The sequence below is a fragment of the Hippopotamus amphibius genome, chromosome 6 (genome assembly GCF_030028045.1).
Source record: "Hippopotamus amphibius kiboko isolate mHipAmp2 chromosome 6, mHipAmp2.hap2, whole genome shotgun sequence".
Lineage (NCBI taxonomy): Eukaryota > Metazoa > Chordata > Mammalia > Artiodactyla > Hippopotamidae > Hippopotamus > Hippopotamus amphibius.
Window position 1 is genome coordinate 128,988,596 of NC_080191.1, and position 23,661 is coordinate 129,012,256.

General features: G+C 36.6%; 1 protein-coding gene and 1 non-coding gene across 2 annotated transcripts in view; both read left to right on the forward strand.

Moving 5' to 3' along the window:
- Positions 1 to 2,167: 2,167 nt before the first annotated feature.
- The window catches only part of RNF13 (ring finger protein 13), a 119,809-nt gene continuing 98,315 nt past the window's right edge, over positions 2,168 to 23,661 (forward strand). The window contains exons 1-3 of the mRNA XM_057738203.1: positions 2,168 to 2,307; positions 14,098 to 14,227; positions 22,257 to 22,337. Of these exons, the coding sequence (XP_057594186.1) occupies positions 14,114 to 14,227; positions 22,257 to 22,337 (195 nt within the window). The 5' untranslated portion in view covers positions 2,168 to 2,307; positions 14,098 to 14,113. The remainder of the gene's footprint in view (positions 2,308 to 14,097; positions 14,228 to 22,256; positions 22,338 to 23,661) is intronic.
- Positions 15,019 to 15,120, forward strand: LOC130856182 (U6 spliceosomal RNA). Its single transcript, XR_009054479.1, has one exon. It is a non-coding gene; the product is annotated as a U6 spliceosomal RNA (small nuclear RNA).

Below are 23,661 nucleotides of genomic sequence, written 5' to 3' on the forward strand. Positions count from 1 at the left end.
ATTACTTTTTTTCTGATTCTAAATATAATAATGCCTAGAGTAATTTTAATGTCTCTAATTGATCTCAGTGATTAAAGAAACTGCCTGCACTCTTTTCATTATTCAGGGAAAACTGCTTCTAAGGGTGTCTTGTCTTTGTAGTTGTTGTTGCTGTCTTACAATATATTGGAGGTAGGAAATTCTACAATTTTATATACTGTTTATATGTCTAGGAGGATATAAAAAATAAAAAACTGTCAAAGTCCTAATTTTCTTTTGTTTTTATAAGGAGATAATTAGTGGCTATTAGTATCATGTGCCATATTAACCCTTCATGCTCTTGAAAACCATAATTATGATGTCTACCAACCTTACTGTCTAACCTACTTCAAAAAAATTAGTACATTTTTCCAATATATTTTCTTTCAGTTTGCCTTCATTCAACACAGTGGGGAGAATAAATGCTTCTGCAGGATGTAGCACAATTCCTCTGCCTAAAAGCAGTACAAATAACACGTTACCTTGTTTGTAACTGAAAGAACTATATCTATTGTGATCTGAAGAGCAGAATAAAGTCAGATTTAAATGTTCTGTACTCAACGTGTCTTTAAGGAATGAACAAAGCTTTTTTTTTTTTAACCTGTAAAATGTGGACGTTATTATTTTTTACTTTTTTCAATCTCATGCAAGAAATCTCTGATTTAATATAAAGCCAATTTGAGATAATTTAATGAGGAAATGCTTAGAGATATTCTATGTTTACACTAATTATACTAGCCTTCATAGTAATATTCCCAATTCTGACTTTTACTTATGACTTTCTTAAGACTGTGTATTAAGTATTGAATATCTTTACAACTGATGAAAATCTAAGAATATGTAGAATATGTAGTCAGAAGATACACAGAAAAGTACTTTTGATAGCCTTTATTTATTTTATTGTAATTTGATTTAAACTTTTTTTGTATTTAAATTTTGGGTAGGTAATATTCAAAAGGTTTAAAATTCAGAAGGCACAAAAGGATACACGATAGGGAGTCTTCTTTTTCCTCAGGTCTCCGGAGAGCAATTAAGGTTACAAATTACAGCCAAGGGTATTCTACAGGTGTTCTAAGTGATAGCTCCCTCTCACTCCTCCTTTGTCTAAAAGATGAGGTTGAAGGATGTGAAGCCTGTAAGGCGCTTTTAAAGGCGTCTTATTTTCAAGCAGAAGCAGGACCAGAATCTAAGTTTCCTGGCATTCTAGTTCATAACTCTTTGCAATCTTTGCTGTAAGCCACATTAACTCTTTAAAATTTCTAGTTAGTAACTGGTTAATCAGTGTAGATGTTCCAATCCGGTAATTTAAGTTTAGAAGTAGCTTGGTTTAAAACTGGAATACCTGGCACGCGGAATTCTTATCAGAGGGCGGTAGGGAACAAGGTTTTTTTTGGTTCATTAAAGGAGGCAAGGTTTTTAAAAGGCTGACCTAGGATTTAATCACACGGTTTGACTTTTGCTGAGATGGCGCGTGTCAGGGCAAGAGTGCTGAGGTCAGCACGGCTCCCACTCAGGCGTTGGGGTACTAGGGTTCAGCCCTCCGGCTGCTTGCACCTCTAACAACGCGAATGGGACTCCAAGTCGTTGGCCTTGGTCCCATCCATCTCGATCTCGGTCTGGACACGGTGCAGAAGGGATGAGGCCTCGTCCTCGCCTCTTCCGCCGGTCGGGTGAGTGCGCTGCAGGAAATTGGCGCGAAGGCGCCAAAGCCAGGCCCGCCTGGTGGCAGCCCGCCAGCTGTGTCCCGGGATGCTTCGGCCCAACAGCCCGAACGGACTAAGCTAGCCAGCTCTGGCCGCTCGGTCCGATCCCCCTCTGATCGTACGGCCTCCACTCCTGGGGGCACACGGCAAGCGGCAGGATTCCACAGCCAATCCCCTCAGCCATCCACCCCTTTCCCCGCCAAAAGGAGATTATTCAGCCTCGCTCCAGAAGCCCGCCCCACCCTTCCCCCCCCTTCCAGAGAGGACCGGTCACGAGGCCAAGAACGCGACTCCGCGGACTAGGCATCTCTCGGAGCTGGACCTGAGCGAGCAGCTAGACCCGGCGTGAGAGTGGGAAGGAGCCTTAGCGGGCAGCTCTGACGCCCAATGGCTTTCCTGTTCCTTCGGGTGCGGGCCAATGAGGCGCGCGGGGCGGGACTTCCGTCTCGCCTCGCTGTTGTCGTCCGCGCTCCGACTCCGGGCTGTGGGGGTCCGTGCGGAGGTTCAGTCATGAAGTCGGGGTAGGGACTTTTCCCGCAGCGACGCGGCCGGCGAGCCTATTTGTGTTGCGGAGTCAGGCTTCCAGGTAAGAGCCTCTCCCGCGTCGCAATGGCCAGGCGGCGGGTTGTCCCCCGTGGGGCCTGGCCAGGAGAACACACCCCCTCGCCGGCCCTGGAGCCCAGAGGCGGCCCCGCAGCTGAGCTCTTTGCTGCTTCTCCCCAGGCTGGGCGCCGAGGAAACTAGTTTTTTGTTTGTTTGTTTGTTTGCAAAAAAAATGAAAAGCTCCGCTCTCGGAGGGCTTGAGATCCCCTCGCATTCCCATCCCAGGAGTTTGTGTGTATCTAAAGTTGTTGAGTTATCCGTTTTGCCTCTTATACCCCGCTCTTGAGGTGGCTGGAACCTGGGAAGATGTTCGGAGGGCTTCTCTTGGTCCAGCACTTGCCGCAGCGGCCCCAGGCGAAGTCGCTTGACTTCAGTTGTGGGAACTGTTTAGTCTGAAAAAAAGAGGGCAGTCGCCTCCTTTTTCTCTAACCTTCCTCCCACCCCACCCCCACCCCGGAAGCTAGATAGAAGGTGGGACGTGACTCTGTGAGGGACAGATACCGCGTCCCTGCCCCCTTCAAGTTGGCAGCTCTGCTAGGACGCTTATTGAGCTGACCCGCACTGATGAAAGAACTCTGTCCCAGAGAGGGAGTGGGCCGACGCCGAGGCCAAGCGATCCCAGAAGCACTCACGCAGATTTGGTGGCAGCCAGTGAGTGTTCTCTGCCAGCGTTTTGGTAAATTCGTCTGTTTGGTCCTAACCTGGCGATAGTATTGCTAAATCTCCAAAACTATCGTTTCATCTTCAGTTTCAGCACCGTGGGCAGCTGCTCGGGTCCTTTGTTGTTGCCCCAAACTTGTCAACTGTTCGTCAGAGATACAGCAGGAACAGTGAAAACTGATGCATTCTTTTCAACAATGATCTGTTGTTCTCCAAGGCGAACATCTGCAGTTTTTGATACAACGTAAATAACTAAGATGGGTGTGCTACCCAAGAGTTCTAGTTAGAGAAACATCAATTTAAGGTTTAAGGAAGGGCTTTCAAGGATTTAATCTATTTAAGATAAATTTTAATGGTTCAAGGAGATGAGCTCCACTTCAGAGTAACAAAACTGGACAGTGGTAGCAGTTTAAAAGAACTTTAAACAGGAAGTCAGAAGTGTAGTGCAGGGCCCATGGGGATTTTGGAATCAATTTAGTGCACTGGCATTCACATAAGAAAGAAAGAAAGAAAAAAAACCCTAGAACATCCTATGGAGAAGGAGTAAAAATTATTTCATGAAGCTTTTGTTTCAAGTTTTTAAAAAGAATATGTGAGTGTGAAGAGGAAGATGTAAATGTATACCATATTATTGTGGATTATGGCAAAACACTGGAAGCCAAATTTGGGAGTCAGGCTGGGTTCAGCCTTCAGCTGTGCCACTTACTGATTCTGTGACATTATCTGTAAATAAGGGAAGATTTGTAAGAATTAACTGAAATAAAATGTCTGTTACATAGTTAAGCCTCAAAGTAGTTGTTGTTTTTGTTGTTGATGTTTGGAAATGTTTGGCAAGAAGCCCAATTACTTCTCTGTGTGTCAGGAATGACAACTGTTTTAATGATATATTTTTTTACCTCTCCCTTTATTTGAGGCCGGCAGCTTCATGCCTCCATGTGCAATAGTAAATCACGGGGACAAAAATCTTAATTTGCAAGGTTTAATATTGAAGGATTTGGAGAAAGTTCTCATCTATCATTGTTTAAAGCTCATTTCTCTCATGCGTTTTGCAAGGGCCTAAACTGTTGCTAGCATTCAGCACCCTTCCTTTGATATTTTTATGTATCCCAGAGTAACATAGGTTTATGAAAAGTTTTTCAGATGCTAATTTTAAAAAAGTAAGGGCAGGACTAAGGGTATGATAAGTTTATGTCTTTGAACTAAATTGGGTAGGAAGGCATTTTATGTTTTATAGTTTTTGCTGTAAAGATGCATGAAATGAAATGTCTTGGTCAGATATTGTGGTATGCTTACTTCATGTTGCTATGACCTAAAAATGGTTGATGTTTTAAGTAAAAAGTATGATTTTGGACATTTTAAAATCTGGGAATGTTTAGCAGAAGTCAAAATGATTTTGGATCAAAATAGTGTTTTGTACTATTTGACATATTACTGCCATATGGTATTGTATATGGTAGTGTCACATGACATAAAAAAGGAGAAGAAAGTAAGCATTGTTAGTTTTCTCAAAGGAAGAAACAGAATTATTAGACATTTCTTTTAATTAGGGCATAGTAGATACTCATTGTTTAAAAATTCATGTATTCTGCCAATATTTATTGAACATATATCAAAAAATACTGTTTTTATGTTTTTATTTTTTATTTTCTGTGCGCAGGCTTTCTTTTAGTTGTGGTGAGTGGGGGTTGCTCTTCGTTGTGGTGCTTGGGCTCCTCAGTGCCGTGGCTTCTCTTGTTGCAGAGCACGGGCTCTAGGTGCATGGGCTTCCGTAGTTGCAGCACGTGGGCTCAATAGTTGTGGCTCATGGGCTCTAAAGCGCAGGCTCAATAGTTGTGGCGCATGGGCTTAGCTGCTCCGCGGCGTATGGGATCTTCCTGGAGCAGGGATCAAACCCGTGTCCCCTGCATTAGCAGGCAGATTCTTAACCACTGTGCCACCTAGGAAGCCCCCAAAATACTGTTTTTATAATCCTTTTGCATTACATAAAAGTTTATTTAGGAACAATGAGAACATATAATCGGTATTGTCAGTTTACATATCATGGTACGTAGATAACAATAACAGTCGTAATAGCTAACATTGATTGTTTACTATAGGCCAAATAATTTTAGGCATTTAATATAATCTTGTAACCCTCTTTTTAACATGGGGAAATGAAGGAATCGAAAATACATAACTCTGAGTTCACACAGGTGGTTAGTGGAGTAACTGGAATTTGAACCTAGGCATCTTGACTGTAAAGCCTGTCTTGTATCGTGTTTTGTTAAAAAATACAGAATACTGTGGGGTTAATTTGGATTCTTTACTTGCTGATTTGGATGACCTTGGGTAAGCTCCTTTGGCCCTTGGTTTCTTCAACTCCTTCCTCAGAAATACAACCTCAGCCTTTTTCCTTTCATATTGAGGATGTGGTCATTTGAAAGATTGTTAGCAACTAGAGGAGGATTGGAGGAGAAAGAGTTTCTCCTAAGGGTACTGCTGAAGCAAGAGTATAGAAATAGGAAAGCAGAGAAAAATTTCCAAGGTAGTATGTTTAAGGAATAGGCTGGTAAAGATAGATGGATACAGATTACAGGAATCCTTAAAGGAACCAGGTTAAGGATTTTGTACATGATTCTTAGTTGAGAAGAACTCCTCCTTATAGATATTAATCTGGAACTAAGTCCAGTGAAGGAGTGGAAGCCTGGAGATAGGAATACCGTGAAGTTTCTACAGTTGAGGTTGGTTGCGGCAGGAAGTGATGAGGGTGGGATTGTTGTGAAGGGTATAGATTTGAGAAATGTTAACATTGACATTGCAAACTGACATAAGTATGGGCCTTATTTTGGGGAGGATATTATGATGAAGAACAGATGTTGGTGGAAGGGCATTTAGGAGAATAATTTCTGATACGGTCTTTGGTTTTGGAGCTGAGGATTTTTTCAGATGTTTGGAAATGTATAATGGAAGCTGGGAGCTCTGTGTATACCATAAAAAGGGAAGAGACCAATTGCTCAAAGCAATCATCCCCCTGTGGGTCAAAATTTCACAAGAGGGCTGTGACTCCCAAAAGTCCTCAGAAATGCAGATTTCTCACTTGATAGGGTTGTACCTACTATTTTTTCTTGTAGCACATTTTGTGTCCTAGGAGGACATGAGTAAGGTAGTGGGAAGGGAAAATGTGGGAAACCTAGCAATGCTCCCATTTATTATTTCAAAACAGAGCCAGTAAATTGGAGGCTAGGGATTCTCACATTAAGAAATTGGAAAGAAGCTGTGATTTTTATATAGTACCAGACATTTAAACACACATGTTGAATGTTGAATTGTTGTAACGTCTCCAGATTTCTTATTTGTGTCATCCTTTCTTTGTTACCCTGAATTGATTAATAGCAAAACCTTTAAGAGGGGACCTAGAGAGATTGTATTTTACTTGTAGCCAAGATTGTGGGAGAACCTCAAAGGATGAGAGGAAAAGGCTGCATGGTGTGGTAGGAAGAATAGAGATTCTGTGAATAAGTCCTTGTGCCACCCATTCTCTGGCTTCAGTTTCCACATTCTGTAAAATGGTGATGATAATAATACCGTTTCTGGCCTGTTGTAAGCAAGAAAAACATCTAGAGCCCCTTTATACTTGAAAAAGGGCTCAGGTCTAAGCAGGAGAAGGGCCTGTAGTTTCCTTTCTTGGCAGATTTTCTAGAGTTTGGTGCAGTTGGGTAGGGCATGATGTTAAATTAGGCAGTATAGTAATATATCCATCTCCGAACTATTTTTAGTTTCCTGTAATGCAAGGTCCAAGTAACTGGCCAATCAAATAAAAAATTGGACATTAGGCACAAGCATTAGGACAGGAAAGGTTTACATATTCTGTCATACCATTGTTGGAAACATTACTTGGATTCTACTACTTAATGCATTTTTCTATAGTATTCATTCACTCAACAGATATTTGTTAAGTATTTTCTATGTCAGGCACTGTTTTAGGCATGCAGAGTACATTAGTGAATCAGTCAATCAGTCAGTCCTTGCCCTCATGGAGCTTGTTTTCTAGTGAAAGAAATAAGGTTTATTTTAATAGTGGAAAGTAATTAGATTTTTTCTTACACTATGTATTTATAAAATCACAATTCTAAACAGATAACAATAAGAGTACTATACCAGATTGTAGCTAATTTTGTAGAGCACTTTAAAGGAAGGCACTGTATCATTCTGACTTATGTATGTCTCCCCATTTCCCCTTTTCCCAATGAAGTGACTTAGATGTAGTTAATACTCAGCAAATGTTGGTGCTCATTAAGTATTTATGATGGGGAGAAGAAAGTTGTGTTAAGGCAAGGGCCAGATCTTGAAGATAAAGAAATCAGTTAAATGTAACAAGTATTAAGGGCTCATGTACTCAGTAGATTGAGGGTGTGGAGAAAGAGAAGTGTGCTACCAATTGCAGTGCCTGACTTGCCTATGAAGTTGAAGTGGAAATAAGGTTATATTGTAGCTGAAAGCATCACATTAAGGGAATCTGGGTATCTGGGTGTTACCCAACTTGCCCAATAATTAGCTGGGTGACTTTGCATAAATAATGTGACCTCTTAGTTCATTTCCTCATTTGTAAAATGAGGTAGTTGGAATTTTCCTGTTAAAAAGTCTTTTAAGACTTACAAAATGTCTATTGCAGTTTGACTTTACTAATGTAGACAAAACAGCTGATCATGAGCTTCCGTTGAATAATAATGAGACAATTTACGCTTTTAGTTAATAAGCTAGACGTTTAAAAAAGATGTCTGCAGAATTAATGTTACCTATTTGATGTTATTTGCTTATAAGACTACATTGTAATTTTAAGAAATAAAGCAAAATATAGCCTAATATGTAGTTTCCCCTTTTGCCATTATGAAGGAAAAATAAGCCATAGTATTTTAGACCCCAGTAATGGATCTTACTAGTTGTCCATACTTTCATACTTTAACTTTACAACAGCCTTTGATTATTGTGCTAGGTGCTAAGTATACCAAGTCTGAAACTGTATGGTTCTTAACTTCAAGGAGTGATGAACAAGTTAAATATTTTGTTACACTGTGGTGGCGCACAGAAGGCACATAATCAGAGGCTGAGAGAAGAGAAAGTTCAAATGGTTAGAGAAGAAAAACTGAGGAGGAATGGCAAGGGACAAAGCTGGAGACACAGGCAGAGAAAGTTTATGAACTTTCTGTGCTAAGTCACAATTTAATTTTGAATTTTATTCTGAAAGTTACTTAATCTGTTAAGGAGTTTTATGCAGGGAGTAACATGATCGGGCATTTTTATACCTATCTTTATATTCCTTTTAAGAGAATGATCCATAGGGAAGATATTTATCGTATTTCCAGTTATTTCAGTGGTGTAGTCCTACTAGAGGAAATCTGACTTGTAACTCTGAAATAAAGTCTGAAGAACAGTGTTAATTTTGTGGTTTTAGGGTATCAGTAATGAAATATTTGGACATTAAAACATTTATGTGTTCACAGCCACATTAATGTAAATTGAGAAGACAACTGAAAATTTAGGGTATTCTGCTTATTGAAAAGAGAGAGCTTCTGGTCAGCTGCAAGAATTTGATTTATAGTCATTTCTGAGGGGCTAAAAATTTGTTGAAGTTTAATGATCAGGATAGTCAGTTAAACTTTTAGAGGGATTGAGTCTCCAGGGAGAAATAATCCCACCTGATGATAGGTGAATATTTCTAAATCAAGTCATAAGAGAGTAGGAGTTGAATTTCTACTTTGCTTAGATGTAAAACACCTCATTAAATGAAGAGTAATTTATTTGCCTAACTACTGTGCTTGTAATTTACATGTTTGACCTTCAAAAAGGAAGAACTGTGCTTGTAATTTATACATTTACATAATATGTATTGTAAACATTAATTGCTTAAAAATTTTTGAGGTGAAATTTGTACAACATAAAATTAATTTTAAAGTAAATGGGTGGCACTTAGTAAATCACAGTGTTGTTACCACCACTTTTATCTAGTTCCAAAACATGTTTATCACTTGAAACTAAAGCCCCATACTCATTCCCCATTGTCTGCTGCCACCAGCCCCTGGCAGCACCAATTTGCTTTCTGTTTCTGCGGATTTACTGGATATCTCATTTGTTCTGGAAATCTCATAAATGAAATAATATAATATGTGACCTTTGGTGTCTGGCTTCTTTCACTTAGCATGTTTTCAAGGTTCTGCAATGTTGTTGCAAGCTACATTGTTGTATGTTTGAATACTTCTTCCCTTTTTACAGCTAAATAATTTTATTTTATGTACACACCAGACTTTATGCATTCATCTGTTAAAGGACATTTGGGTTCTTTCCATCATTTGGCTACTATGAATATTGTTGCCATGAACATTCATTTACGAGGATTTGTCGGAGTCCCAGTTTTCATTTTCTTTGGGTGTATATAGGGAGTGGAATTGCTGGATTATATGGTAATCCTATGTTTAGCTTTTTGAGGACTTGCAAAACTGTTTTCCACAGTGGCTGAATCGTTTTACATTCCTACCAGCAATATACGAGGGTTCCAATTTCTCTTCATTGTCACCAACACTTGTTCTTTTCCAGTAAAAAAAAAAATTAATGCTATTGCTATCCATGTGAATATGAGGTGATATCTCACTGTGGTTTTGATTTGCATTTCCCTAATGGCCAATAATGTTGAACATCATCTTTTGTACTTGTCTGGCCATTTGTATATCTTCTTTGGAGAAATGTCTGTTCAGATTTTTTGCCTATGTTTAAGTTGGGTTGTTTGTCTTTTTATTATTGTGTTTTTATGTATTCTGGATACTAGACCCTTATCAGATGTATGATTTACAAATATTTTCTTCCATTTTGTGGGTTGTCTTTTCACTTTCTTAATATCTTTTGATGCAAAGAAGTTTTAAATTTTGAGGAAGCTCAATTTATTTATTTTTGTTGCTCATGCTTTTGGTGTCATATCTACGCTTCCATTGTGGAATCCAAGGTCATGGAGATTTACTCCTAAGTTTTCTTCTAAGAGTTTTATCATTTTAGCTCTTATATTTAGGTCATTGAACTATTTTGAGTTAATTTTTGCATGTAGTGTGAGTTTAGGGGTACAGCTTCATTGTTTTGCATGCGAGTATCCAATTGTTCCAGTACCCCTTGTTGAAGAAAGTATTATTTCCTTATTGAATGATCTTGGCACCTTTATTGAAAATCAGTTGGCCATAGAAGTATGGGTTTATTTTTGGACTCTCAATTCTGTTTGGTCTGTGTGTCTATCCTTACGCCCATACCACATTGTTTTGATTACTGTAGCTTTATAGTAAGATATTGAAATTGAGAAGTGTGAGTCCTCCAGCTTTGTTCTTCTTTTTCGGAGTTGTTTTCACTGTTCAGGGCCCCTTGCAGTTCCATATGAATTTGAGGATTGACTTCACCATTTTACATAAAAGGCTATTGGAATTTTGATAGGGAATGTACTGAATCTGTAGATTGCTTTGGATAGTATTGCCATCTTAACAATATTTAGTTTTCTATTTTCTTTTCTTTTTTTTTTTGGCTATGCCATGCCGCTTGCAGGATCTCAGTTCCCCAACCAGGGATTGAAACCAGGCCACAGGAGTGGGAACCCGGACTCCTAACCACTAGGCCACCATGGAACTCCCCAACAATATTTAGTCTTGTAATACATGGGATATCTTTCCATTTACTTAGGTTTTTGATTGCATTCAGCAGTGTTTTGTAGTTTTCTGTGTACAAGTCTTTCAATTCCTTATTAAGTTTATTCTTGGGTATTTTATTCTTTCAGATACCTTTATAGATGGAATTGTTTTCTTAATTTCATTTTTGGATTGTTCGTTGATGGTATATAGAAGCACAACTGATTTTTGTGTGTAACATTAATTGCTTTTAACGGTCATTTACTTTCTTTTTTATCTTTATGAGCTGAATTATATAGATAAATAAAGTGGGAAGTGGAACACTAAAGAATTTTGATCTTTATGATGTATGATGATTCTGAATATTAATAGTATGGGATGTCCTTTTAGCCTAGTGTTAAATAACTATCTACTTATACTATTGCGTTCATGGTGTTATATTACATTTATTTGGCCATTATAATATAGATAGAATATTTCATTTTCTTTAAGCTTGAAAAAAGATGAGAATAAATAATTTATTTTAAAAGTTAATTTTTTTTTTGCAGTTAATTCTGGTGTTATGGAGAAGGCCTTAGGGATTAAACCATATTTATCACTAAATCTGGTTCAGAGATCCATGAATAATAAAAATAAGATTGGAGTGGAAGCTGATTTGAATACATAAACTATCATTTATATACATTAGTTTACCTCTCTTAGTTTTCCTTGAAATAAGTTTTCAAATATTTAGCCTTAAAATTTCATAATGAACAATTTCAATCTCACATATAATTAAATAAGTGCAAATTTATACAGTAATCAGGTGGTCTGAAAGGGCTGGAATTTCATGACATACACCTGTATTTGAATCCTAGCTTCATTATTTAAGAGGTAAGCATCATTGGGCAAGTTACTTAAAAGAAAGAGCGAATACTTTTAAAGTGTTTGCTGTATGCTAGGCACTGTTATAAGCACTTTATGTTATTGATCTCAATCTCAGTTTCCTATATTTATGCAAAGATGGTGGAACTTACCTCTATCTGTTGATACTGTTGTGAGGATTAAAAGAAGTAATACATATTAAGTACTTAACCATAAATGTAGTAAGCACTCAATAAACATTAGCTATTTTTATCATTTATAGCATATGTAACTTATAACCTAAAACCAACAAAGATGAGAAAAGGATAATCAGTGCTTGAAATGTACATTTATTTGGAAGTACAAATAGGAATATTCTCTCTGGAAAGCAATTTGGCAATATACATAAAGTCTTAAATTGTTTTTTTAGCGTAGTGATTCCACATCTAGGAATCTATACTAAGGAAATAATCAGAAATGTGGAAAGAGATTTATATTTATGATATAAGTATTTGTAATTGTAATAGTTGGATTCAATTTAATATTAAACAGTAGGGGAATAAAGTCATGATTTAGCCATATAATGTAACATTAAGCAGCTATTAAAATGTTTACGAAGAGTTTTAATAACAAGGGAAAATGATACAACTTTAAGTAAAAATGCATACAGGTCATAATAAAGTAAATATACAAGTTATGTAAAAGATGGATAAGGAAAAAGACTGCTGCTAGTGGTTGGATCAGAGAAGCAGAACCAGTGTGAATAATATGGGTGATATAGAATAAGGGATTAGACTTTAAGAAATTCTGGCAGCTGGTTAAGAAGTATATTACACTGCTGTTGCCGTCATGCCTTGTGTGTTGGGTGAGCTGGGCCATTATGGGTTAGCTGGGTGGCAGTGAGGAAGGAGAGCTGAAAGTGAGGTTGGGAGAGCAAGGATATGTTAGAACCTGTGAGAATAAACTACAGCACATGAGGACAAACAGTCATGTTATCTGCAAATGTTAACATTATGGGTGATAAGTATTTTCCTTATACCTTCTAATGAGTCTTAATTTTAACATTAGAAAAAAATCATTATCATTTTATTAGGTAACAGTGTAATGAATAATGTATAAGGATTAGAGGCTGATTACAACGGCATTAACTTAAATTAGTAAATGATGGATTTACCAGGCTTAGAACTTTGATCCGTGTATTACAGCTCTCCTTATAGTCTTTGCAATTACACTTTAACAGCTAAGTTCAGTTTGTCAGGTTCTGAGAGAAACCACAGTGATTTTTAAAGAAGTAAAAAAAAAAAAAATTAATTTGGTTGTGCCAGGTCTTAGTTGTGGCAGTCGGGCTCCTTAGTTGTGGCATGTGAACTCTTAGTTGCGGCATGCATGTAGGATTCTAACCCTAACCCTAACCCCTGCATTGGGAGTGTGGAATCTTAACCACCATGCCACCAAGGAAATCCCCCACAGTGATTCTTATAGCTAGTAAATTTTCAGTCGTCTACACTACTCATATTTAGACAAGCCTCAGATAATTTATTTTGAGCTTTGGAAAACGTATTGATTAATGTAAAATAATTTATTTTAATTTTAAAATGATCAAAGATTCCAGAACAGTACAGGGACCTTTTCTCCCCCCTTAATCGTTTGAGAGTGAGTTGTTGACCTGATGTTCTATACTCACCGAATACTTTAGTGTAAGATTCCTATAAACAAGGATATTCTCCTTGGAGAAATGGCTGATTTGGGGGCTACAGCAAGTTTCAGTGTGTGTCCAAGAGTCAGAGTTTGAGTCTGTCTGTTAGCCTCTAAGTCCAGAGCCTTACCAACAGCAGTCATCATCAAAATCACTATTACATGAATTTGTGGTATTTAATGAAATAATTCATTATAAAGGTCTTGTCTTTGCAAACTTCATTCTCACCATTTAAAAAGTATGTTATACAATTGATTGAAGCTTACCAATGAGAATTTTGATACTTACTTGGTTAACATTTAGTTCTATCATGGTATATTTTGCTATAAGATAGATAGGGATTCATGTAGAGAATTGGATGAGGTTGGGAGAGGTGGCTGCACTATTGCCATTGGGATGTAGAGAGGCAAAAAGGTATGTATATATTGTTAGGAGGGAAAGGGCAAAAAGTATTACTTTATAATAAATGGCTATTTTTAAAAAATATTCTCTAATGTGGGTACAATATTCAAGAATAAATAAAAAGTAAATTTATAAATTATATTTAAAAATTATCAAAATTCTTTGATTGTAAAATACTTTTTAAAAAGGTGCTTGTGCAGCTTTTAACCATTATTTTGATTGAAATCTAGTTTTCTCTCATAATCGAGTTTGTAGACAAGCTGTACTATAAACTGAGAACAGTGGGAGGATCTTTATTTTGTGGCTAAAACATAGAACTTAGTCACCATGAGTTATGTCGGTATTAACTAACATTTGGGTGTTTACCTAAATGTCCAAATCTGTGTAACAATTATGCTTTTGAAATACAAGTTTTATTTTAATGTTAACCCATGTTTGTAATTAGAAGATATTTTTGGACATCAGGAATTAATATATCAAATAACTTATTTTCAGGGACAGTGCACCAGAACTTGTTACTCATCTGCTTGTCTTCCAGGTGATTTTACAGCGAGATGCTGCTCTCCATAGGGATGCTCATGCTGTCAGCCACACAAGTCTATACGATCTTGACTGTCCAGCTCTTTGCATTCCTAAACCTACTGCCTGTAGAAGCAGACATTTTAGCGGTAAGTAAATTTAAACTGTAAAATATATTCATGTCTAAAAACATCCCTTAAAGAAAAATTTTTTAAAAAAGTCCTAAATGATAGAGTGTTATACAGTAACAATAATGGAATCTTTCAAAGTGTTTACCCTCAAACATACAGGTGCACACGCATAGCAGTTACTTGAAAGTGGGGAACCTTGCTCATTTTTTTATTGCTTGATCTCTAATGTAAGATCTCGTATACAATAAGTATGTGATAAATGTTATTCTTGAGAGTGTGTGTGCACTCTTTAGTGCTGATGCACACATATATTTACATGCTGTTATTACATACAATCTTCCTGTTTTTCTTGGTAATTAGTGTATCTGTAATGACTTTGATAGTGATATTTAAAAAAATTGTACAAGATGTCCATAGAAAATTTCAACCTGAAGTTAATGAGTCAGAAGAGAAGCATAATGGCTTATCTTTTTTTTCCTTTCATAAGAATTTTATTAATACTTTTCCTTGGTTTAGATTACATCATGGGCAATGAAGGCGTTAACAAATCTCTTGACCTTGTCAATTTATTTTGTACAATGTACAGTCTAAGAAAATTTTAAATGAATAACATTTAATCTGTACAAAATTATCTTTTCATTTGATAGTTTTCATGAGTTCCTTATATAGTATGAGCTAATTCAGGAGTATAAAGTATATCAAAGTAACCTAAAATATTTTTGGCATCTCTCTTTTTCTAAGTGTATAAATCATTGTGATTTTCCAGGGGCTCTTTGAGAAATTCCGAAGAATTTTAATTTTGAAAGACAATGCTCATTTTGGCAGCACATAAACTAAAATTGAAATAGAGAAGATTAGCATGGTTCCTGCACAAGTATGACGTGTAAATTTGTAAAGCGTTCCATATTTTTTCAGCAAATGGTGCCAGGAAAACTGAATTTTCACATGCAAAGAATAAAGTTGAACTCTTATCTTACACCATATACAAAATATTAACTTAAAGTGAATCAAAGACCTAAACATAAGAGCTAATACAAAAAAAAACACTTAGGAGAAGACATGTAGGGAAAACTTCATGACTTTGGATTTGGCAATGATTTCTTGGATATAACACCAAAAGCACAGGCAAAAAAAGAAAAAAATAGGTAAATTGGATTACATAAAAATTTAAAATATCTGTGCATTCAGAGAACATTATTAAGAGAGTGAAGAGGAAACTAATGGAATGGGAGAAAATATTTGCAAATCATATATCTAATTAGGGGGTAACATCTAGAATATATAAAGAACTCCTGCTATTCAACCAAAGAGAATAAACAACTAGATTTAAACATGGACAAAGGAATTGAATAGACAATTCTCTAAAGAAGATATACAAATGGCCAATAAGCACATGAAAAAAACGTTCAAATCACTAATCATTAGAGAAATGTAAATCAAAACCACAATGAGGGGCTTCCCTGGTGGCCCAGTGATCAAGAATCCGCCTGCCAATGCAGGGGACGTGGGTTCGAGCCCTGGTCTGGGAAGATCCCACTTGCTGCGGAGCAACTAAGCCTGAGTGCCACAACTGCTGAGCCTGTGCTCCAGAGCCTGTGAGCCACAACTACTGAGCCCACACACTGCAACGACTGAAGCCCCCTCACCTAGAGCCCATGCTGCTCAACAAGAAAAGCCACTGTAATGAGAAGGCCACGCATCACAATGAAGAGTAGCCCCGCTCTCCACAACTATAGAAAGCCCACACGCAGCAACGAAAACCCAATGCAGCCAATAAGTAAAAAATAAATAAATAAGTAAATTTATTAAAGAAAAAAACCACAGTGAGATATCATTTCATAACCATTAGGATAGCTGTTATCAAAAACCAGAAAATAAATTTTGACAAACATGTGGAGAAACTGGAACCCTTGGCGTTGTTGGTGTGAATATAAAATGGTGCAGCCATTATGGAAATTGGCATAACGATTCTTCACAGACCCATGGATTGCTCTTCTTACTGGACAGGTGTCCATTTGGACGAATTCTGCTGAGGGTCACCAAAAACTTACTGAGTTTTTCCTTGCATCTTGACTTTTTATCTTGAGAGCTTGGCTTTGATCCAGACAAACTGTTCACTCTGGTTTTCTGCCGTCGATCCACTCTGAGCCTGGAGTTCTTTATACAGTTGACCCTTGAATGACATGGGTATGAACTGTGTGGGTCTACTTACATGCAAATTTTTTTCAGTGAATATATTGGATTTTTTTTTTTTTTTTTTTAGATTTTTGACAATTTGAAAAAACTTGCAGACCAATCATGTAGCCTTTCAGCCAAGTGTACAAATTATGTTTTTCATTTCACCATTTCCTCTGACATTTCCTCCATGTGGTTAGTTCTGGACACTGGGAAGTCCAAGATCCAGGTGCCAGCAGATTGGGTTCTTGGTGAAGGCCCTCTTCCTGGCTTACAGGTGGTCACCTTCCTAGTGTGTCCTCACATGGTGACAGAAGTAGGAAGCTCTAGTCTATCTTCTTCTTTTTATAAGGACACAAATCCCATCATGGTGACTCCACCCTTATAACCTCACCTAAACCTGATTACCTTCCAAAGAGCTCACTTCCTAGGACTATCACATTTCCTTAGGGCTTCAGTATATGAATTCTGGGGGGACACAAGCATTTAGTCCTTAACAGTAGGTACTTAAACCAAGTCCTCTGAACTTGGGGAAAGGATGGTAGAAGGTGGGGCCTGGGTATTCCTCTGTAAATCTCCCATTATGTGTGTCTGAAGTAAAGTTCTGGAGCAGCACCCCACCTTGTGAGGGAGATGGCAGGCAGCATGATGGTCTTATGTTTGATGGTGGATGGAAAAGTTTTTATAGAAGAAGGTTGCTCCTCAAAACCTTTGTAGTCCTTTCTGGGCTACTGTCTTACTGTCCTCTATACTAAGAAGTGTGTATATTTCCTGTTTCTCATTTCTGTGAAGCTAGGAGAAGAAGAATTAACTGTATCTGTACATGTGATATGTGTCTTGTGTGTAAGCCTGTACCCTAGGTACTATTCTTTCTGGGTGCAAGCAGTTTGCTTAATGACATTAGGTGAGGAATAGAAGGGCCAGAATTGTTGCTGAACAAAGCTTAATGTGGTCCTCAGCCATGCTTCTTCATACTGTGGCACTTGTGGAAGGGCCTAGAATCATTGTAGAACTTCAGAGAGCCAGGCTGGTTTCTATACCATAGTTTTTCAAAGGCATAACAAATCTAATCACTATGAGATTTCTCACCCTCTGTTGCCCTCCTTAGTAGGAAACTGGTTGATTAGATTTTTCTAGAATAGAATGGATCTTTTTGAGATGGAGTGGAAGTAGAACCTTTAAGGACTGAGTCCATTGGTATTCAAACCTCTTCTCTAAATTGGTCCCCAAAGTTCTTGGAATAGTCTTAGGATGACTTTTGAAATGCGGTAGAGGATTTGTGGCCTGATCAGGGAATGGAGTTCTCCTTGTCTCTCTTTTCTCCTTTGTTTTCTTTCATTCTCTCTCTCTCTGTTTTCCTCTGTTGATTCTAACATCTGCCACTTCTTGTCTTCTTTCTTTTTTACCTTAAGTGATCTGTTATTCTAGGGTTCAGCTATGTGATGGGTTAAATGATTTTCAGTGGACTGCTTTGGGAACTTGACTAGCTATGAGATATGGATCAGATTACTTAGTCACTATAAATATTTTTTTATTTGTAAACTGGAGTGTTGTAGTGATGATTAAATAAGGTAAACTGCTTAGAACAGTATTTGACACACAGTAAATGTTTTATCTTATTTAATCTTCATTATAATTATCATTCTTATCTTTCACTCACTCCCTTGAGCAGTGTGTGTGACTGCCGAAGTTGTATTTTTTAATGTAGATACAAAACAAAATGTTAGATATAAAAGAACAATCAGTCCTTGCCAGCAGTGTTCCTGTGCCTCAGGCAGGTAGGTGTGGAATGTATGTTGAGGTCATCTAGTGAAGGAACTATCAGCGTGAGAGCTGCTTAAATCTGGTCTTTATGTTGACAGGATTGCAGAGATAGCTGGTGGGCAGTGGGTTGTGGAGTCACGTAACTGGGAAAAAGGAGAACTAAAAACTGAGGCAGAGGAACTAGATGTGGTAACATAGTCATTCAAAAGAAGTGAGTCAAGAGGTAGAAAATATTAGCTCTTTCTTTTAATAGAATAAAAACATCCCTGAAATCTGGGTTTGTAATAATACAATTTAAGTAAGTTGGATATCAGGTTGATTCTAATTCCACTTTGGACGAGTATTAGGATGTTGCTTTTGAAAAGATAAAGTCAGGTTTAGTCATGCTGTTTGTATGCCAGATGATTTTATTTTTGGCAGTTGAATTCTCCCACTTGACTGTTAATTCCCTGACATTAGTATTTGTCCAACTAGTTGGTGAGTTCTAAGAGGATATGGAGATGCTGCTATATAGTGTGTTGCTGACTAGTCAGTAAGCCCCCTAGATCATGGGTACCTGGAAGACAGGACTGTGTCTTACTAAATTTTGTTTCTAGTAAGAGGTACACAGTAGGAATTAAATAAATATTTGAGTTGATTAATAGCTTTTCCTTAGAGATTTAGTTCTTTCATATTTTCTTTTTTTAAATTTTATTTTAAATTTTTATTTCTTATTTTTTTGGTTGCACCTTGCAGCATGCAGAATCTTAGTTCCCTGACCAGGGATTGAGCTTGTGACCCTTGCAGTGGAAGCACAGAGTCTTAACCACTGGACCACCAGGGACATCCTCATATTTTCTTTTAATAGCATTTATTCCTCGGAATTTAGATTATTATTATTTTTATTAGCAATTCCTTCTCTTTTCATCTCTTATCTCATCGTTTCTCTCTTTTTTTAACCCAAAAAGAAATATGAAGTTATTAATTATGAAGGTTTATATCTAGGAACATGGAGCTTTAGAATTGGCAGGGGCATTACACTTTAGAGATGACCAGATCAGTGTTGAATATTCTGAGGTCCATATGCTACAATAGCTTGTTAGCTTTGAGCAGTGCCATGCTCTTTTTGAGAAGTAGTATCCATTTTATGTAGTTTGAGAGTCAGACAACCAATTTTTGTTTTCTCGCAATCTGCCTTTTGATTCTTGGTAGGTGTTGGTAGGTGTTGTGAGGGTCGGTGGGCAGAGTTAGGAGAGAAGCACTCAGTGGTTGGTGGTGTGAATGGATTGGATTATATAGCAAGGTAGTTAAGAGCTCCAGCAATGGCAGTTATAGTCTGGGTTGAATTCCAGTTCTACCACTCTGTAGCTCCATGACCTTGGGCAAATTACCTAACATCTCCTAAGTTTCAGTTTACTTATGAAAATGAGATTGGAGGAGAGACAGTGTAGGACAGTGGGTTAAGCGCCAGGACTCTGAGGCCAGACTGCCTGAATTAGAATCCTGATTCTTCTTATTTACTAGAGCAAGTTATTTTCAAGCAGGGTATTTTATTTTGTGGTCAGTCTGTAAAATGAGGATGATGATAATAGTGGCTGACTTAATAGGATTGTCATAAGGATTAAGTAAGTGAATACCTGTCAAGTGTTTAGCTTGATGTCATAAATGCTCCATAATTGTTAGCTCCTGGTTGCCTTCTAAATTGAATTAAACCGTCTTTTAAGGCTGCTGTCAGAGGAGAACTGGTTAAGAAAAGACCTCTTTAAAATAAGTAGATTAAAACTGCAACGTGGTAACCATTGAGCATGGTATTCCAGAGATGAATAATTTTATTTTCTATTTCAAAAATTTTTGCAGTGAGTGTGCTTTAATTTCATGAGCAGCAGCATTCCGCCTGCCTCCCACCATACTAAAAAAGAAAGCACTTTTGTAGTAAATATGTTTCTGTTTGTCTTGTTCATGATAGAAACTTTTTTTTTTAAAACAATGTGTTTGCAGAAAGTAGTGTGAGCAAAGTAACAGTTGCTTTCCTGAAGAAAGACAAAGCAATTTCAAAATGAGTCTCAATAGCAAAACTTATTCCAAGTCCCAGTGTTACAAGTACTGTAGTTCAAACTAGATATTTTATTTCTGAAATTTTAGCCAAAAAAGTGAAACTTCTCAGTAATAGGAAGTGATAATGCTTTAGTACAGCTGTAGATTTTCCATTTCCTAATTTTAAAAGTACATTTTTAAAAAAGTACTGCCTGTACACATCTGTATTTTTCTTTGGTTTGTCTTTGTTGATCTAGATCTGTTTCCTTATTTTACAGTAGTGTCTTTGGACTTGGAGGAGTTAAATAACTTTCTCAAGTTCAAAGCTGATCATTTAATTGAATCAAGTAAAGAAAGATGTTTTAATTAAGAGATTAAATGATACATTGTGATAATATAAAAGCACTTTGTGACTTTAAAGCACTCTGTAAACCATAGAGCACTCTGCAAATATGAATAATTTTTAAAGTAGGAAATTACTCTGAAGCATTGCTGGCCTCCAAGTATACTGCCAGGCTGATTATCCCAGAGATAACAGAACGGATAGGTTCAGTGATCAGATTCGGATGCTTGAAGCACACAATTTATTGAATTAATTACAAAACGTACAGTGAGAAGTATAGGTAAAAGATGGGTATGTGAATATACTCAGAATAGGATGAGAGTGGGATGCAAGAGCCGCACTACCCAAATCCTGTGTTTTCTGTTATTAGTTTGTCCAGTCTCTATCCTGCATCAGTTTTCCCTGGTGACAGTGGTTACCAGGACCTGAGTTGAGAATGAGCAAGGGGACCTGACAGATGGAAGGTGTCTGGATCCAATGTTTGCTTGCTCTGTTGGAGAGACTTGAGGTATTTACATCTGAACACAGCTGTAATTGGCTGTTAACCTGCAGAACTGTTTATCCATGGGTCTGGCACATGAGGCTAGAATGAGGATCACCAGTGGGTGTTTGATTTAAGGACAACATAGCTATCAGTCTGGATGTGTGACCTAATCCATGCTTTGTGAATATTTAAAGTTTGCTTCATGCATAACACTCTTGCTTTGTTCCATCCTTTTAATCTATATTCAAAAAAGTGTGTTCTATTTTTCTGTCTTTGGCCTAGTTTACTGACAACTGTCTTAACTTCTAATACATCGTATAAATTTCACCTGTGTTTCAAAAGTTACTTGCTTACTATCTTTGCTTAGTTTCATCTATCTTCCTTGTTTCTCTTGCTTTCTTTAAAGCACATTGAATATAGCATCTTACATAATACAGCAAATTCACTTCACAATTATCGTTACTATTATCTTGTAAAAGCACAGCAGGTCTTGTTTTGTTTTGTCCTGTTTTGGTAGAGAACTGATAAATATTGTAGCATAGGAATCTGTATCTATAAGGAAGGGGAAAGTTGTTACAAAGTTTGAATACCTTCAGCTTGCTTTATGTATGTATTTCATTGAGTTTAGTCCTTTCTTTGATCAGCCCTACATAAAAGTGTTGAGAATACTTAAAAAATGTTAGTGTCTTAAAAGTATGATTTGATACTCCTTCTTCCTCTGGGGAAAAGGTATCTTTCAGAGTCAGAAATCCTGTAAATCTCTTCTATTAAGTCAGGCACTTATAGAGAAAATAAAATGGAATTCTTGCTGGAAAATAATCTGTCTAGAAAATTTCTTGCTAGGGAATTGTCTTTGGGGGAAAATTTTTAAAAAAGTAGGTAGTTTAATGTTATAGAATTATTGCTTCTGTTTAATAATAATTACATGAGGGCTTCCTAGTTGGCGCAGTGGTTAAGAATCCGCCTGCCAATACAGAGGTCACGGGTTCGATCCCAGCTCCAGGAAGATCCCACATGCCGCGGAGCAACTAAGCCCGTGTGCCAAAAAAAAAATAATAATAATAATAATAATTACATGAAATCAGAATCCAATTTAAGCAGTTGTTTATGTAATAAATTGTATATATATTCCTTTCTATTTTAGTGGGTGTGCATTTACAAAGTTGATTTTATTGTGATAAGCTGTGATAGTAAATCAAAATTGTGGAAATGACAACTTATTATGTGTACATTGGTTGTAACTTGGTTGTTTTTAATTTTATATTTAGTATAATTTTGAAAATGCATCTCAGACATTTGATGACCTTCCAGCAAGATTTGGTTATAGACTTCCAGCTGAAGGTTTAAAGGTAAGAAAATAGTAATATGTGATTAAAGGTACAGGATATTTAATAATCTTTATTGCTCTTTGTTTAAAGAATGATGAAAATATTTCTTACTATTACTTATAAAACCTATATATATTTACTCATAAAGGATTCAGACTATTCAAAAGGTATGAAGAAGAAAGTGAAAATCACCCATGATTATATTATTCTGAAATAGCTGCTGTTAACATTTGGTATATGATATTTTGGACTTGTTTTCTAGAATATGTGCCATGTGTGTGTTTGTAGACATACATCTGCATATATAGGTACAAATATATGAACATATATATTTATGTACATATATAATGAATCTATATTTATTACTAATAGAAATATGACTCTTGGTTACCTGCCTTTTTTACATAATTATAAATCTAGAACATCTTTTCATGCTGAGAGACAAGGACCTGCATTTTTATTTGCTGTGGCTACATGGTTTTGTAATATCATGAAATACGGTGGATTTTTGAACATTGGTTTGTGTAATTTTTTTACATTTGATATTTAGCTTGTCCAGGTTTTGCTAATATGCTTTGCCCATTTTTAAATTAAGATGTCCTTTCTTATTGATTTGTAAGAATACTTCATATATTGAAAGTATCATTGTTTGCCATATAGGTTGTTTTTCCAAGTTTGTCCTTCATCTTTTAATTTTAAGGTTTCAGAAGTTTTGTTTATGTAGGTAAATATTGTTATTTTTCCCTTCTACCTCTGGAGTCATGCTTAGGAAGTCCTTCCCTATTACAAGTTAATATTAGGGTTTTATGTTATATAAGTTGGAATACATGAAATTGTGTATATATGTACCACAGAATGTTTTCAGTTTGTTCTAACGTTCTTAAAATTCCTTAAGTACCATAAAACTTATTCTCAATTAGGATAGCAGGCATCTCTGGGAGGGACATGTCAGTTTTTAATTTTTTAAAGATTGTAAATAATTAAAAAAATTCCCAATGTTGTATAACTATTTGTGATTATAAAAATATTTAAACAGAAAAAAAGTGTACAGAGGAAAAAGGAAAAAACCTTCATGTACCACTTCCTCATCTATACATACTAATGCCACTTCCTCTTCAGAGCTCAGCATCAGGGTGTTATGTGCTCTTACAGGTCTTCGGATCCTTTTCTAAATATGTAGTGCTTTTTAATTCATATATTTATGAACTTGTAAAGTTCATAAATGGTTATCATTTGTGAATGTGAAAGGTTTCTTAATATTTATAATGAAACCCATTCTAGCTAATTTATCTAGAAAGGGATTTATGAAGGAATAAAGATGTTCAGAGTATCATAGCCTGGAGAA